This window comes from Salvelinus sp. IW2-2015, linkage group LG32 (assembly GCF_002910315.2).
Source record: "Salvelinus sp. IW2-2015 linkage group LG32, ASM291031v2, whole genome shotgun sequence".
In the NCBI taxonomy this organism is placed as follows: domain Eukaryota; kingdom Metazoa; phylum Chordata; class Actinopteri; order Salmoniformes; family Salmonidae; genus Salvelinus; species Salvelinus sp. IW2-2015.
Genome location: NC_036871.1, coordinates 9,486,865 through 9,503,921, shown reverse-complemented (window position 1 = coordinate 9,503,921; position 17,057 = coordinate 9,486,865). Strand labels below are relative to the sequence as shown.

The window sequence follows — 17,057 nt, the reverse complement described above, 5'->3', positions numbered from 1 at the left end:
ACGGATATTCATATTTCTATTCCATTACTGTCTCGTTTACGTGGCTGCAGGTGGCTAAAAGTCTAGCAAGCTTTCCTCATGTGTCACGTTCCTGACCTGTTTTCTCTTGTTTTGTATGTGTTTATTGGTCAGGGCGTGAGCGGGGTGGGCATTTCTATGTGTTGTGTTTCTATGTTGGGTTAAAGGGTTGCCTGGTATGGCTCTCAATTAGAGGCAGGTGTTTGGCATTTCCTCTGATTGAGAGTCATATTAAGGTAGGTTGTTCTCAATGTTTGTTTGTGGGTGATTGTCTCCTGTGTCAGTGTCTGTATGTTACGCCACACGGGACTGTTCCGGTTTTTGTTAGTTMGTTCGTTTTATGTAGTCTGTTTTCCTGGTTCATGCGTTCTTCACGTTGTATGTAAGTTCGTGTCCAGGTCTGTCTACATTCGTTTATTTGTTTTGTAATTATTCAAGTGTTTGTCGTGTTTTTCCGTTTTGTCTATTAAATCAATATGTATTCACAACCCGCTGCATTTTGGTCAAATCCCTGCTACTCCTCTTCGGATGAGGAGAAGGAGGAAGCCCGTTACATCATGCTACAAATAAACTACATTAGACAACACCACTTTCAATTTCTCCCTGCAGGAGCACGGAGGTGGCAGTATAGAGATTATTTTTCTTCTTCTGTTTACTTTTTAAGGCAGTTGGCAACCAACTTTAAAGTGCATTACCGCCACCAACAGGACTGGAGTGTGGACCAGAGGTCTAAGCAGCATAGAGACAGATAGAGAACACATTTTTATATCTGTGCCATTTATAACATCTGTGAAAGCACTGGCAGCGCCATTAGCTTAATGCAGCCATATTGAATGACGTCGACAATGAAAACGAGGGTGGGAAAATAAGGAAGCTTCTCATTCCTTTAAAGCCAACTCTAAGTGTGTGTTCATCTGTTTTGTTTAAGCGCTGTACCTGACTCCATCTAACCATGGTCTCTGTTGTTGGCTGTAATGCCAGAAAAACACCTTTTACAGTACTGTAGTCCCTAAATCCCATTTAAAACATGTTGTTATTCTTGTCACACAGGAAGCATTGAAGGAGGAACTGGTTTGCCTGAAGCTTCACAATTTCCTCGGCTTGAGGAGCGACCTCTTCAAGCTGCTTTAAAAGCCCAACTACATGCTCTTAAAATGAATACTATCAGCTCTACATCTTCTATTCCAAATACAGGCCATGCAAATTAATACATGTTCCTTTTCTGTTAGTAGAACGCTTACAGAAAAACAACTCAAAATTAACTTGCATGGCCTTTATGTAGAGTAGAAGGGCAGATACTGATGTATTCATTGTGAATGATTGTAAATGGGAGCTAGTGACCGAGGTTAAACCAAATATTGTAAACTCACAAAAACACTAAAGTGACTGAAGTTCAGATAGCAAGTCTATACCTAAACATGATTTGGCAAGCCATGTTCTCAGCTTGATCCAGTGAGTCACTGTAGATACAAGAGTCGGTTACATATACCTGCTATGAACTATTGAAAATTACAGAAAAGATACATATGTAATAATAAACAACTTAACTCATCTGGCTCCTCAGCAGGTGCATCCTTTCCATGACGGGCAACCTCACTGTAACACAGAAAATTACATTACAGTTGATTAATGATTCTACCTGACAAGTTGTTTAATAAACTAGTAGTTAGTAGTCCACAACAGTGTTTTGAACACACTTTGGTTGTTGTCAGTTAACTCTGTAGGGAAATATTGATCCAGTTCAGTTATCAAGCATTATAACTTGCTATATTGGTTAGAGATGCAAAAAATGTTCTAAATTAACCAATGYTAGCATTTCTCAACTAACTGGTGGCTGTGTTGTTAGCCTGGCTGGCCAGTAGATAGCTAGCTAACTAGCTAAGCTAACTAGCTACATTAAATTCAAAAATCTTAACTTACCTTATAATGTGGCCTGACAACTCTCTTTATTTTCACCACTCATTGGCGTCAGATTGCCCAGTCTTTGGGGAAACTGTGAAAAGTTAATTCTCTGCATGACTCCCTCCTTTTGTATGAGTTACATCCAGGGACACAGCAGTATGACTTTTGACTATGTTGCCTAGGTTTCCGGCCTCTGTTTCCCACCCTGGTCCTCATTTTCTTTCAGCCGGAAGTGACATGTCACGTCGTGTGAATTAAGCGAATTGAGGCAATCTCCATTTTAAAGTAGTCCATTTTCTTTTTCACGATTGGCTGATCCCTCCTTATGACCCAATTGGACATGACTCCAACAGGGTCACCAGGAGGGATCAGCCAGTGAAGCCAGTGAAGTTGGAAGTCCCACCCAGCTGACTACATTAAAATGGTGGAAGCCCTCAATAGTGCTGCACATGTTAAAACAGCCTTATGGCCACTAGAGGCCTCTATCATTCTCTATGGGTGGATGGGAGCAGCATTTTCCTACTCCGTGATAGTAGCTAGTCAACGAAGATGCTGCTTCTAGGCTCTAAACTATGAATGATTACTGCCACCTATCATGCTGGACTATTTAGACTACTCTGTAATGAAACCAGTGATTTCTATTCCAGTTCCAAATTTCCAAACAGCTTTTTATTGATGATTCAACTTGTTAGTCGCAATGGCCCTGGTAAAAGGTATGTAGACTATGAATTAAAATGACAATCTGTGGCTTGCTTTTAATGCCATTATTAGCTACAATAAAGTGTAACCAGGGGCAGCAGCAAGCAAATGTCCAACAAAGTGCAGGGATTTTTGCCATCATCCTTGAAAGGAGATAAAGAAAGTCACACACGAAACTCAACTTGACTATGATATTGAATTACCAAAGTACTGGCTCATCTGCCCTGTTGTCAGAGTTACAGGCATTAACTTCCAGATTGTATTTCAAAAGATGCTAATTCTTCTATTTTATTCAAATTTCCCTATTGTTTTGGCATGACATCATCCTTAAAGATGTAGTGTACATTGTACCTTTGCTTGATCAAGGAAATTCAGTTAATGTAATATATATATATATATATATATATATTAGAAGTGGTGTACAATATCACAGTTAAGCAGCATTAAGCAGTCTCACAAAGTAAGGCATAGGGCTGTTGTAGAATCTGTCAGTCAGAGACGAATCGGGTAGATATGCCACTGACATGGCCTCTCATCTGAGGCAGACATTTGTTGTAATCCTGGGATTTTGCAAGCTTCTGTGCAAAGGATCTGCAGAGGTAGGTATGGCGGGACTCCAGGGACTGCAAGGCCAGGTTGCACATCGTTGGATCTTCTTAAGTTGGTTGTGTTGGTGGGCTGTGAGACCTGGGTGCCATAAATAATGTCCAATTACCATTGAGAAATGCATTGAAACAGAGAGTGACAAGAATTGGAAAAGTTTATCTAAAATCTAGTTTTATTGTGCCATAAATTAATGGACTTTGAGCGTATGATCAGTAATTTGGTATGGTGGCAAATGTGAACAGTTCATGTACAGTACAGAAATGCATAGAAAAAAAGCAATAACAATCTTTGTCCCATTGTTCTCTCCCTTTTGTCAAACCTCATCCCTTTTCATCACACATCTTTAAAAAATAAATTAGGTTTAGTATGGTCTGTGATAGGCGAGTGTAATCCATAGAAAACATTCAACAATCTATGAGAAAAGCAAATATTGGTTGTGCAAAGTACTCCCAATTTCAAGCGTAATCCCCAAGAGGGGGTAAAAGTTCAGACTGTATCTTCTATTCCCCCAGTGAACTTAGTATGACATCACATAGGCAAGACTGTGACGAAGCGGTTCTAAACAGTTCCCAGTAGAGKGAGGATCCCCCTCTTATCAACACACAACAACTGTCACTCTGCTGACAGACCATGTCTTGGCTGCAGGACGTCATTGAAGCAAATGAATGAAACGTTATTTAAACAAAAGTGATTTACTACTGAAAAGAGAGCATTTGTTCTCTCATTGAATGGTGATGTGAATAATGACAGTGAATGTTTAGACAAACATGCTGTTTGGGCCTTTCTTATTAAAGCCCTCACTGAGAAATAGCAGCAGTTAAGGATGAAAAGCTATTGCCCATGGTTAACATTATACCTGAGTAGCTAATACAATATATATTAATAAGTCAAAAATTCAATTCCCGTTTACAATATTATGCGATAAATACCCTAGGAAGCAACTGAAAGCGTTTTTTTATCCTGAACATTCTTAAATATTTGAAAAATATACTACTTTGAAATGAAAAAATGCAAAAAAGTAATTACGTGATTATAGTGCTCTGCAGTCTGCGTTGAGGAGAAGCATTCTCTCTCACTTTATTGAGTTAAAAGTGTCAAGAAACAAACCATATAGTGCAATTTATAATCAATAAAATGTGGTTCAATACCCTGTGAAAGTAACCACCACTTCCGCTTTACTTCCGGGTCATGTCCCCATATCTTTTCAATGGGCTTGAAGTTATATAATCAAATTCGTGAAAACAGGGTCCTTTAAGAAGTACACCAAATCATATTCATGTTATCGATGAATTTACTTCTGCCAGATGCCTTTTATGAAGTATTTGGCTTGAAGACCATTGTGCCACGTTTTTGCCCAAAAGTTCAAAAACTACAAGGCTACTTCCTGGTGAATAACATCTTAATTTCATGGCGTATTGCTTCAGTGAGTTATAATATACATTTCAGTTAATCACTGTCCCGTAAGGGTTTAAGATATCAGAGATTATAAGCTATAAACCACTCGTAAAGGACACATTGGTCTCCCGACTGATGCTCTCCTTTACTTCTACGGGTAAAGTGTCAAAAAGGTGGTCCTCGACAATGAGGCAGTTTTTACGTAGAAGGCGACAGTTCCCCAGTAGCGAGGGAAGGCGGTCCAGACTGTTCCCCCTCAGCTCCAGCTGAGCGAGCTGCACCAACTGACCCACTGTCTCAGGCAGGTTGGTGAGGCCATTGTTGCTCAGACACAGGACCTTCAGCTTGGTGCACCTGAACAACTGCTTGGGCAGCACTTCCACCTTGTTTGCATTGATGGCGAAGTGCTGGAGGTTCTGCAGGAGACCCACGTCCGGCGGGATCACTGTGATGGAGTTCTGACTGACGTCCAGGTGCCTCAGCTTGGGGAGGTGGAACAGCGCCGGCGGGAGCGTCTCCAGTTTGTTGTGCGAAAGGTGAAGTGACTCCAAACACTTGACCTGGCCTATGGAGGCTGGAATGGTGATGATTTTGTTGTGCCACAGTTTGAGGCAGGTCAACCTCTTGAGGTGCTGAAAGCTGATGATCTCCTCGATGGTGCGAATGTTGTTGGATTTGAGGTCCAGCTCTTGAAGGTTGGTTAAGCTGAAAATAGCATGGGGGATCCTCTCCAGCTCACAGTTGTGCAACTCCAGATCGGTGAGGTTTGTCATCTTCTTAAGGCTGTTCAGTACCAGTAGTTTAGTACCATCATTGTGCACCACCAGTTTGATCAGGTGTGGGGACAGCTCAGTTAGGCTTGAAGGCATCTTGGTGAGGTTGCTCTTCAGATACAATGTCTTTAGATGTTTCAAATCTCGCATGGACTCTAGTCCGATCATTTTGTTGTGTTCTGAGCTTAAATTCCCTACCAAGTTAAGCTCCCTCAAACTTCTCAACAAATAAACCCATGTGGGGATCTCAGCAACGTCTGTGAACTTGACGTGAAGGCAGCGGAGGTGGTCACGGAGAAAGACAAAGGCTGTCTGCTCAACTTTGGCAGGGCAGTGGCAGAGGTGCAGCTCATGCATACTGGTCATTTGGGAAATCTTTGCCGAAAACCTGACCTCAGGAATTAGTTCTAGTTTAAGTATTTCCAGGTCGGTGAGATCAAACACTGCATTGGGGAGACCAGAGAGCATGAAGAGGTGGAGCTCCTGCTGGTCTTGGGCATTTCGGATCACAAGCTGTCTGAGCTTCTCAAATGTCCACTCGTGGTTCAGACTGATCTCCCTCAGCTTGTTCTCGCTGACCTCGGAGAGGAATACACCAAATCGTTTGGAATACAGCTGGTCGTACTGATCGACCATGTGCAGGAGGAACGCAAAATCGTTCTTCACGTCAGGAATGTCACTGAAGCTACTCTCCTCTCTGACTTTCTCAAATGAGTACTCTTTAAGGGGGCGCCTGAAAAGCCAGTGGAGGGAATACAAGCACACCATCCCATAGATCAATATGAGGGCCATGTAGCTGAGGAGGAGCTTTCTCAGCATGAACGCCATGTTGTGAGTACAAAAGAACTGCTTATATCCGGTTAAGTGTTTGATATCGGGCTCACATTTGTGGCGAAAGTCGATGGCAGCCATAAAAGTTGACGTATATGACAGAATCAAAATGAACTTGACCGTTTTGACCACGGTCTGAGCTACGTAGAGCTTGTAGATGAAATCGCTGTCCTCCACATGGGCACGGAATTTTCTCACCTTCTCAAAAAGAGCCTTGGCCTGCTCTCCATCCTTCTTGTCCAAGATAGTCATACTTGGTGCCTCAGCAACGGGCGTATCTGCTGAGAACTTGACTCCTGTATTCCCAAGCATAGGAGTAGATGTGTTGGCAGCATTTTCGTCTTTATTTTCCTGTGATATCTCCCTCGGTGCTGAAGTGGTGCCAGTCAGTCTCTGTTTGTTCTCCTCAGAATCCTCACAGGCTGTCTCGGACAAAGCCTTTGTAGTCCATGGAGACTCAAAGCACCGTCCGAGAATGGACACAAAGTGTTCAATCTTTGAGCTTGTCTTGGGGTATTTGAACCAGAAGTTACTACTGACCATAAGCACAAGGGTGTGGATGAGGGTGAGGTACGGGAAGTACTTTGAGTACCAGGGCAAGGCAACATGGTAACACATTTGGTTGACAAAGATGTACTGCTGATAATCTAAGTTGGTTCGGATTCCTGTGGGCTCAGGTTGCTGCATTTTGCTCTCTCGCTTCACAACGATGGGTTGGGTGTTGTGGATCTCGTGTACTGCACTGTCTGGTAGATCTTTCGTGGCCATTGGTGTAGCAAGCACTGTCGTCATACTAACTGCTGATGAGGTGGTATCTTGCTGACATTGGGTTGTGCAAGAGTTTGGCCCTGCCGCCGCCTCCTCCGCTTCCTCCAGGCAGGGAAGGCACGCCACCTGGTCCTTTGTGATCTGCATCGTCATGGCGAAGATGGACAACATGAGCATGACCACCCCCAGGTAGTCCATGAAGACGTCCCACCATGGTTTTAGGATGCGGTAGGTCGGCTGGATGTCATTCAGCGATGCTAACTCAGTGATGGTAAACATTCCTGCAATGGAAGAAGACCGGGAATTTAGCTAGTATGGAAAGCACTTCTTTCTCAAACAATCTAATTATAAATAAAACAAGCACTTCAAATGTGTGTTTTTGTTTGGAATCAAATCGATTTTTTGTTGGTAAATGTTTGTACTTGGTATGGTTATAAAGGTTAAAAAGGTAATAAAGGTTGACGCCATTTTTTTTGTTTAACTAAATTGAATGGCTCTCCATGACAAAGTGGCTTATAAAAAAAAAAACAGCATTAGTAATGACATTGGCTTATTATTCTCTCTCACGCATCTCTATAAAGGATTTGAAAACATCTGATGACAAAGCTTAGAGTCTACATCTGTTCTAGACTAGTTAGGACATGTGGATACAGGAATGGCAAAGGTTGCTTTGATGTTTGTCTACAAACTATTGTAAGTCACTGAGCAGTTTATAATGTTGGTGTGCTGTTTTAAGAAGAAAAGGTCATTGTGCCCAGATTCAACATGTGGGAGCACTTCCTTCTCTCATCCTTTTCCCCCACGGTAAAAAAAAAAATTAAAATTGTTTTATGACAGTGAAGATACATTGCCCAAACTAGGTAGCCTGGATAATGATCACTACTGTTAATATTTATAACTGTTACAACACTATTAAGAGTGATTTTATGCCATACACTTTTCCTTACCAGTATTCTAAAACAAATATGGTACGCTTTACCAACCAATAAAACTTGATGATATTTGGTTTCATTCATAATTTCCTTTCATAGTTGAACTAAAGAATTACAGTAATATCAATACATATTTTGATATTATAGGCTAGTAGCCTATAGGCTATATTTATAACTATAGTATAATATTAATAAAAAATGCTTTAAGGTGACATCCCAGTAAGAGTAAGCCAATTAAATACGTTTTGCATATAATCAAAGCAGAAGATCTGTAGGTGAGAGCGTGTAGTAGACCATAGAGACAGACCTGGTCTAAAAAAGAGAAGAGCAGAGAGACCAGTTGTGGAATACACCTAGGCTACTGATCGAACATATTTACAGTCATTTAATTTAGGAAATATAAACTATTAGACACATGTTAATAAACTCTTGAGATTCTTCTAGAGATCTTGCGCATTCATTTTTCTGTTGCTGTCTGACTCTGAGGTCAGGTGACTTGCTGTAACGTGGGGTAAACTTAAACTGTAACTCAACTACAGCATGTGCCCATAGTTAAACATTTATTGTTCCTTAACCATTTATATTATCTTGCCACTTGCGATAGCCTAAATAAACTACCTTGGGATAACCGCACATTATGATAATCAACATCAAACAAATATAAATTAGGATTTTACAGTTTTTACAGCGTGGTAAATGCGAGAAAAAAATACCATACTTACTATCTTGGTGATGTTATCTCTTATCAATTAGATTTCCGGCACTCCATTCCACTTTTACGGTCAAGACAGTTCCTTCCGACGGTTCAGATCAAATAATTAAACTATCATCTATGGAATAACGCTTGTGACCAAGAATATTATGTTCGTGACAGTGCGAATGTCAGCACCATTCTCAATACATTGCCTACCTGACAAACACTAGCTACGTGTATAATATGCGCAGAACGTCTGCCTCCGTACGCATGTAATTCAAAGTAAAGGATAGTCCAACTTTAACATTAAAGCGCTATTACCGGTGTTTATAAGATGGTGGATGCCACAGATCAACGTCCTAAAGACACAATGTGCTTGTCTCAGATGCCACCAAATTCGAGATAGGCCTAATGAAAACTAGGGCACCACCTACTCTACTACGACTTGGTCGAATGTTTCTCCCGCGTGAACATTCTGTTACAATATAACTCATTCGGAAGCTTTGAACTGTAACCATCTGTTCAGTAACTATGTAGCAATTACTACTTTTCAGTCTGTAAATGAATACATTGTATCCGGCACATCATATCTGCTGCCCCAGTAAGCTACACAATGTAACAATCCTTGCTAGCTCTCTCCCTCTCGCCCTGTCTGTCTGTAGTTAGGCTAGATAGCCAGCCTAATTGTGAAATATGAAGACGTTAGGAATCTAGAACCCTTTTGGTGTAACTCGCTATCGACTGAAGTCATGCTGGATTTCCAGCTATGTCTGGATTTGGTTGCTTGCTGCACGGGTGCACTGCACACTGTTGAGGAAGTGTCTCTTGAGTATGGTACAGGTTCCAACCGGTCCAGGCTAGATCATGTAAAAAGAGTGGGCTACCCTCCTCTCAACCCTTGTACTCTCAGAGGAAGTGAATAAAAACAAGTCCATGGAGCAGGGGCGGACTGGGACAAAAATTCAGCCCTGGCATTTTAGCCACACCAGCCCACATCACCTTGCAACTTTTACTTTACCAGTCACCGGTGAAACATAGTTCTCCTCCTTTTTTAACCAGCTCATGTTTAAAAGACAAATACAACATGTAAAAACATCACTGGAGATACAACTCACCACTATAACTGTGCATCATGCCTGCCTGTTGTACAGTCTGTCACTGTCTCTTTCTGTCTGTCACTGTCTGTCTTTGCTTCTCCTTGTTCTCGATTGTTGTCTGTCTGTCACTCCAAAGTCTTATTTGCTATTACATATAGAGCCAACATATTAAGGAACTGTATCTCTCTGTTTACTGAATAAATGCCTAATAGATTACAATTGGCTCATAATACCTCATAAAAGCCTAACTACATTATTGAAAAGATAAATTCCTGGATTTCATACATGTCCCCCCTATCCTTATCGGGCTCCCGAGTGGCGCAGTGGTCTAAGGCACTACCTCTCAGTGCACGAGGCATCACTGTAGTCCCCGGTTCACATCCGGCTGTGATTGGGAGTCCCATAGGGCAGTGCACAATTGGCCCAGCATCGCCGGGGTAGGCAATCATTGTAAATCAGATTTTGTTCTTAACTGACCTGCCTAGGTAAATAAAGGTTAAATTTAAACAATTGAAATTTTAAATATTGTCCTAGCTCTTAATCGTCGTTTCCTTATGCCATAGTTTGTATATCTCAATTGTCAGTAGAAACCACATTTGTTTAAGCAAGTCAGCCATATCAGCTATGTTTTTTAAGGCTGAATGAACTGTTTCACTGCCAGACAAGGCTCTGCTAGTAGCCAGGTGTAGCGGTGGTAAGGATTCACTCCATGGTGCTGAAAAGAAAGCTCTGTTGTTGGGGCAGCTTTATGTAGGTCATAACAGTTTGTGGGCACCGTTTGTCACCATTATAATGCAATTTATGTGTTGTTTACTGTTTTTCTGTGTAGTGGCTTTGCTGGCATGCATAGATTTTTTTTTTTTTGAGTTTGCCCCTCCAGGATTTACTAACATCGCCACTGAGTACCTGTTAAAATAATAGTAAGCAGCTCAGGTCATGTAGGAAAAAAACAGAGAGAGACACTGACACAGATGTACTTCCAGTTGTAATATTTTGGCTCTATATTATATATTCAATAGTAATTAACCCTTAGGATATATATATATTTTTCCAACCTTTATTTAACTAGGCAAGTCAGTTAAGAACAAATTCTTATTTACAATTATGACCTACCAGGGAACAGTGGGTTAACTGCCTTGTTCAGGGCCAGAACGACAGATTTTTACCTTGTCAGTTCGGGGATTCAATCAGAACTTTTGAAATGTACTGCGACAGAATTCAGAACATGGGCTGTTCTTACAGTATTCTCCCTGTACACCAAGTCAGAACCATATGATAAATGAAGGGGGCATGTTCTGCCTAGTTAAATAAAGGTTAAATAAAATCAAATGAAAATATAAGCAGACAATGAAAGCTCTTACAATGTTCAATGATTACATTTCTCTAAAACAGGCTATAGGCTATATGTGCACCATCAAGTCAGAACAGTAGGCTAAGTAATGAGACCAAATTAAGACCAAATTATTAGGGTGAGGCACATGGGCTACTAACAGCTTACTACATAACATACATTTAGTATTACTTTCTTAGCTACAGTGTACATATCTCCCCGGCATAACATAATTTATGCAGCAGCATAAAATACATGTTTGGACTCACCTTGTGGTGCTGTGCTCACTTGAACAGGAAGGTGGTGCAGGAAAGTGGTCCTTCTTGTGGGCAAATTTTGTCATCAAACTTTGTCATCAAAGTCTGGCATTCTCTGGGTTTATGGTGCTTCCAAGAACACCTCGAACTCAGAAAAAACAAGGTCGAATCATGATGTCAGTGATCTTCAGGTCGTAGCTTTAGAAAGATGCCCGGGTTCCCGACTTGGAATTCCGAATTGGATTCCGAATTCAAAATGTTTTTTCCCAGTCAGAGCTCGTTTTTTCCCGAGTTCCCAGTTGTATTGAACGCGGCAGAAGTCATGCTGGATTGACAGCATGGCCAATGTATTCAACCTTTTCTGGCCTATGGTCTGTTGCGAGTTCATTTTTATCCTTTTAAGTTTGGAAAAGAGACCCTTAAACCACACACCCTCTCCACTGAATAGCAGGCTAATGATTGCTTTGCAACGCTTGCAGTTAGCCACTGATTCCTACCAACCAATCATTGTTGAATTTGCGATTTCCAACTTGTTGTGTAATGTTTATGTCCAATGGCCGATGAGCACCGATATGTTTTAGCTATAATTTCTCTTCATATGACAAGGATTGAAATGGATTTGCCAGTAGATTGTCGACTTGATTCATGATGATGACTGCTAGCTAAGATTTTGAAAGTATGATGTTGACATGATCAGTCCAATCAAAGCTACGGTAGATATGTGATTTGACGTCATTTTGTCTGTGGCCAGTGACCTTGAGCCTTCTTGAATGAGCACTTCTAATTTTAAATCTATGGCAGCATCCAAGGGGCTTGAATTTTCGAGCTCTCCCCATTTTTTTGCGGTTTTGCAGGTGACGTAGTGTCCTCATGAGTGACAGAACACTGAGCCAATCATGGCGCAACTAGAGAACATTACCAACCCCTATGCTCCGTATTTTCTGCTGGCTGCCCCACCAACACCACAGAAAGCACTGAGCTAGGCTGAAACACCTGCATTTTGGAGCTGCATTACTCAAGAAAGCAAAAAAGAGACCATGTTTGCACGCAGCTTTATTAACACAAATATTTGTTTCTACATTGTTTGCAAACTGATATGTGACACGTATTAATGCCAAAATAATATGCAACCCCCCCAAAAAATGGCCCACCTGTCCTGAATGACGGGTCACCACTGCAGGTACTGCAGGAATGTCTACCAATGGCATGCCAATCTTTTTGTGAGAAATTATTACTGGTCACTCAGACATTTATTAAGTATTTCTACATTATAAAGAGCACTTACTTTAGATTAAGGACTGCAAAAAGACTTGGTGAACACACAATTTATAAATGCCCTGTAAATGGTTTATTATGGACCTTTGAACTACCTTGTTACCCATCCGGTACTATTAGACAAAGAAGAAAATAAATGCCTACTTTACTGACCAAACCCTTGCCTCCTCTCATAACAGCCCCTCATACCCGCTCTCCTCTCCGTTTCCTGTTCCAGCCCTTGATAAATCTGCCGCCAGGCTCCGGGACCATCAGACACATCACCACACCACTCAACCTCACCGTGGAGTCCATAAATCAAGAGAACATTCCCTTCTTCATCATTAGTGCACCAACTCACAAGATCATCCTCTGCCTCCCATGGCTCCAATGCCATAACCCTACCATCTCATGGTTGGGGATGAAAATCACAGACTGGGCACCCGAATACCGGAGGACCTACTTTCCCATCCCCGGTGGTTCTATGTCGGTTGAAAGTCCTGTGGTTGCTCTTCAGCCCAACATCCCGGAGGTATACCAGGACCTGCGGGAGGTAATATGCAATTGACCTGCTCTGCCCTCTGTCGGTGGCTGAAACCAAGGCCATGGAGGAGTACATCCATGAGGCGCTCCAACAGGGATTCATCCTCACGTCCACCTCTCCTGCATCTGCAGGCTTCTTTTTCGTGGCGAAGAAGGATGGAGGATTACGCCCATGTATTGATAACAGAGCTGCGGAGTGCACACAATCTCATCCGCATCCGGGAGGGGGATGAATGGAAGACAGCTTTCAGCATGATATCTGGTCACTACGAGTACTTGGTGATGCCTTTTGGCTTAGCCAATGCTCTCTGTGTTCCAGGCATTCGTTAACAAGGTGTTCCGGGACATGCTCGGATGCCAGGTGGTCGTGTATATCGACGACATCCTGGTCTACTCTGCTACCTTGGAGAATCACACCGCTCACGTCCGAGTAGTTCTGGAATGCCTCCTGGCCAACCAACTATATGTCAAGGCAGAGGTGCCAATTTCATCAGGAAGCTGTTTCCTTTCTAGGCTACCAGATCAGCCTTCAAGGAGTGATGATGGACGTTAAGAAGGTAGATGTGGTCAGGTCATGGCCAGTCCCAACCACCATAAAGGGGTTACAGCGGTTTTTGGGGTTTGCCAACTTCTACCACCATTTCATCAGGAACTTTAGCTCCATCGCCTCTCCTCTCACCGCTCTCCTCAAGGGTGGTCCCCATAGGTTGTTGTGGAGTCCAGCAGCTGACAAGGCCTTCCGCCTACTGAAGGGGCGTTTCACCTCCACCCCATTGCTCAAACACCCTGATCCGACGCTACCCTTTGTGGTGGAGGTGGACGCTTCAGAGGTGGGTGTGGGGGCTGTCCTGTCTCAACTCTGTTGTTGTATGTGTCGAATTGCTATGCTTTATCTTGGCCAGGTCGCAGTTGCAAATGAGAACTTGTTCTCAACTAGCCTACCTGGTTAAATAAAGGTGAAATAAAAATAAAAATAAATGACAAGGTAATCCACAGAAATTGTATTTTTGTGCATATTACTCTAAGAAATAATCTCCTGCGGAGAAATTATGACGTCGGCGATCGAGAGCTCCTGGCGGTGAAGTTGGCATTAGAGGAGTGGAGACACAGGCTGGAGGGTGCCAAGGACCCGTTCGTCATACTCACGACCACCAGAACCTGGAGTACATATAGACAGCGAGGCGGCTGAACCCGTGCCAAGCAAGGTGGGCCCTTTTCTTTACTAGATTTGACTTCACGCTGACCTATCGCCCAGGTTCAAAGAACACCAAAGCCAATGCCCTGTCCCGTCTCTACCATTCAGGAGAGGGTCCTGAATGCACCCATAATTTCTCCCTCTCGGGTCATAGCCCTTGTGGTCTGGGGCGTGTGGTTCAGGCGYGCAGAAGTGTGAAGCGATGACCACGTGAGACTCCAGTGCGCCGTCCACTGTCAGAAGGAGCAGACGGATCGCCACCGCAGTAAGAATCCCTTGTTCCATCCTGGTGATCGTGTCTGGCTCTCCACCAGAAACCTCCCACTCTGCCTGCCCTGCAAGAAGCTGAGCCCCCGGTTTGTGGGGCTGTTCAAGGTTCTCCGGAGGGTCAATAAGATGACGTATAGATTACAGCTCCCCAGTGACTATCTTACCTTCCTTTCAGGTCTCCCTTCTCAGGCTGGTGGTTCCTGGTCCCCTGGGTGAGTCTCTCTCTCTCTCTCCTTCTGTGTTTGTCATAGAATGATGCGGGGACTAGTTTATGAAGATAGATTTCCAGCGTTGTGCTTCGTTTGACAGTGACAGGCCTTTCAGCAAATGAAATAGACAGGATATAGGCAGGGCTTTCCAGCCTGCAGTGGCTATGTAATGTAATTTGACACCAGGGTCAGTCATTACTACAGCTCATAAGAGCCACTCGCTGGCTGAAGAAACTGATATTCAGAAGAAAATAAACATTTAAAATACACAGTCCCTGAATTGACCTTTAACAGAGATTATTTAGCAAATATTATGCATTAATTCAGTGTTTCATTGTAATACATAATGACTTGTATTTGATAAAAAGCAGTAGCACTGTATGTAATGTCTAATAGATGGCTATTGGCATATGTGTTATAAAATCCAATCTAATGACTTTTTAGACTATTGCTAGTTAGTGCCTGTCATATGCATTTCCCTGAATCCCCCCTTCCCTAAATTGGGCCTAAGTGTTAATTAGCCTACTATTTCATACGATATACAGCCACAATATTAACTGGCAGCAGTAGGCTAAATCTGTGTCAGTGTGTCTCTTTTTTTCTGTTTTCTCCCTACCTCGACTGCACTGTCTTCTGCAGAAGCAGCTGGTCTGTCGGTGCTAAACCTAGCATAACTTCTCAGCACAGACAAGGTCATAGCACTTGGACCAGCAGAACCAGAAAAGAAAGGAAAAAAGTGGGTTACGGCCTCAAGCCTTTTTTTGGTCTTTAACTTTTTAAACACCACCTATCGTTTTTTTCCAATCCATGATCTTAGCTGACTGACAACAGAGAGTCAGAGCTGGTCTCTGCTGATGCGCGTTTGAATTTGAATGTCAATTTTTGCACCACTTTAGCTCAGCCTATCAGAAAACTGGGTCAGCCCATCTTGGTAGGTGGGGGGGGGGGGGCAGCCATTGCCCAATGATCAGTGTTACGGATACAGGTATCCTGTGTGTGTATTTCTTTTCTCTCCTTCTCCCCTCACAGGTGGAATTCATCAGTCACCAATCAGAAGACACCTGCTCCTTTTCCCTYACCCAATCACAGTCCCTTTCCCTTGGTTTAAAACAATGTCAGTTGTGTTCTCTAGAGTCAATCTCTGTCAATGCCATCTGTCTGTAGAGCTCTTGTTTGGTTTTTGCAACTACATGTCACTTTGTCTCCATCTGTGAGTATTGGTTTTGTTATGGTGTCTGTTTGATGGTGGGGAAAGGGGGTACCAAGATAAGTTGCCCATGGGCATACATTACCCGTAGGAATAATTTGTATAAAAACACTAGTTAGAACCGGGCGGACCACCCACTGTATTTTTAGTTAGTTAGCTGTTGGTGAAGTAGGCTAGTCTAGCTTAGGGGTGTTTTTGGATTCTTATTATTTCTTTCCTTGGGTCCAGCTCAGCCCCTCAGCCCCTCCCCCCATTACCGTGTGTTTACAAATAAACCATGAGTGTTTGACGGTAATTTAGTTGTCTGTGGTTATTTCGTTCTCACTCTTACTTTTTCACTACTATCATTTGCATGAGTTATGTTACGGGTCTCATTACCATCCCCCCTAGACTGTCGGGCCAAAGGGATTCGTAACAATCAGACATACTGAAATATATTATTATGACAGAAATTGCAACAACAACAAAAAATCTGCATATAAACATTTTTTTACATTATTGTTTATTACCAAAAAACTTTGGTTTTAGAAGTGGGGGGACATAACAAAACAAAAAAAATGTAAAAACAGCCTACCCGATGCTCGGAGGCGTCTGCATGGTCCTAAAGCACACTGTTGCCTCGTTTTGTATCACATTCCAATGATAAAACTGGGGGGGACAAAAATGCAGTTTCAGAATGTGGGGGATACTGTTATAACATAACAAAGAGAGAATTCTACAGTGACCGGAGATGGATTGTGATTAACAAACAGCAGAGATCTGATGCCAGATCTGTATATAGTGGCAGACACACAGAAGAGACATTTTACACTAAGCTAGTGGCAAGGCCTATACATTTTTGAGATACCACTACCCAAGGTAGAACAAAACAAACACATTTGTTCACATCTCTAATGTCTCCCATTTACAAAATGGATCTGCAAAAGTGGTTAAGTTGATCGATATTGTGATACACCCCTTACCGCTAGAAGTGCAGAATAATTTGCGGCTTAAGGGGAGATGGGCCAGAAACTCATGTAACCCGATATTGCAAGCTCTGATATAGACAGTTGTCTGTCCCACATACACAAACAGCAT

General features: G+C 42.5%; 1 protein-coding gene across 2 annotated transcripts; it reads right to left on the bottom strand.

Annotated features, from left to right (window-relative positions):
- Window positions 1–3,379: 3,379 nt before the first annotated feature.
- On the bottom strand, window positions 3,380–11,658 carry LOC111956825 (volume-regulated anion channel subunit LRRC8D). Of its 2 annotated transcripts, none has more exons than XM_023977485.2 (2): window positions 11,315–11,658; window positions 3,380–7,273 (listed from the first exon to the last, which is right to left on the bottom strand). In XM_023977485.2, the coding sequence occupies exon 2, from the start codon at window positions 7,269–7,271 to the stop codon at window positions 4,716–4,718; it is 2,556 nt and encodes an 851-aa protein (XP_023833253.1). In that variant the 5' UTR covers window positions 7,272–7,273; window positions 11,315–11,658; the 3' UTR covers window positions 3,380–4,715. The 2 variants fall into 2 exon arrangements, with proteins under 2 accessions (XP_023833253.1, XP_023833252.1); XM_023977484.2 differs by lacking the exon at window positions 11,315–11,658 and adding an exon at window positions 8,647–9,485.
- Between the last annotated feature and the right edge of the window lie 5,399 nt (window positions 11,659–17,057).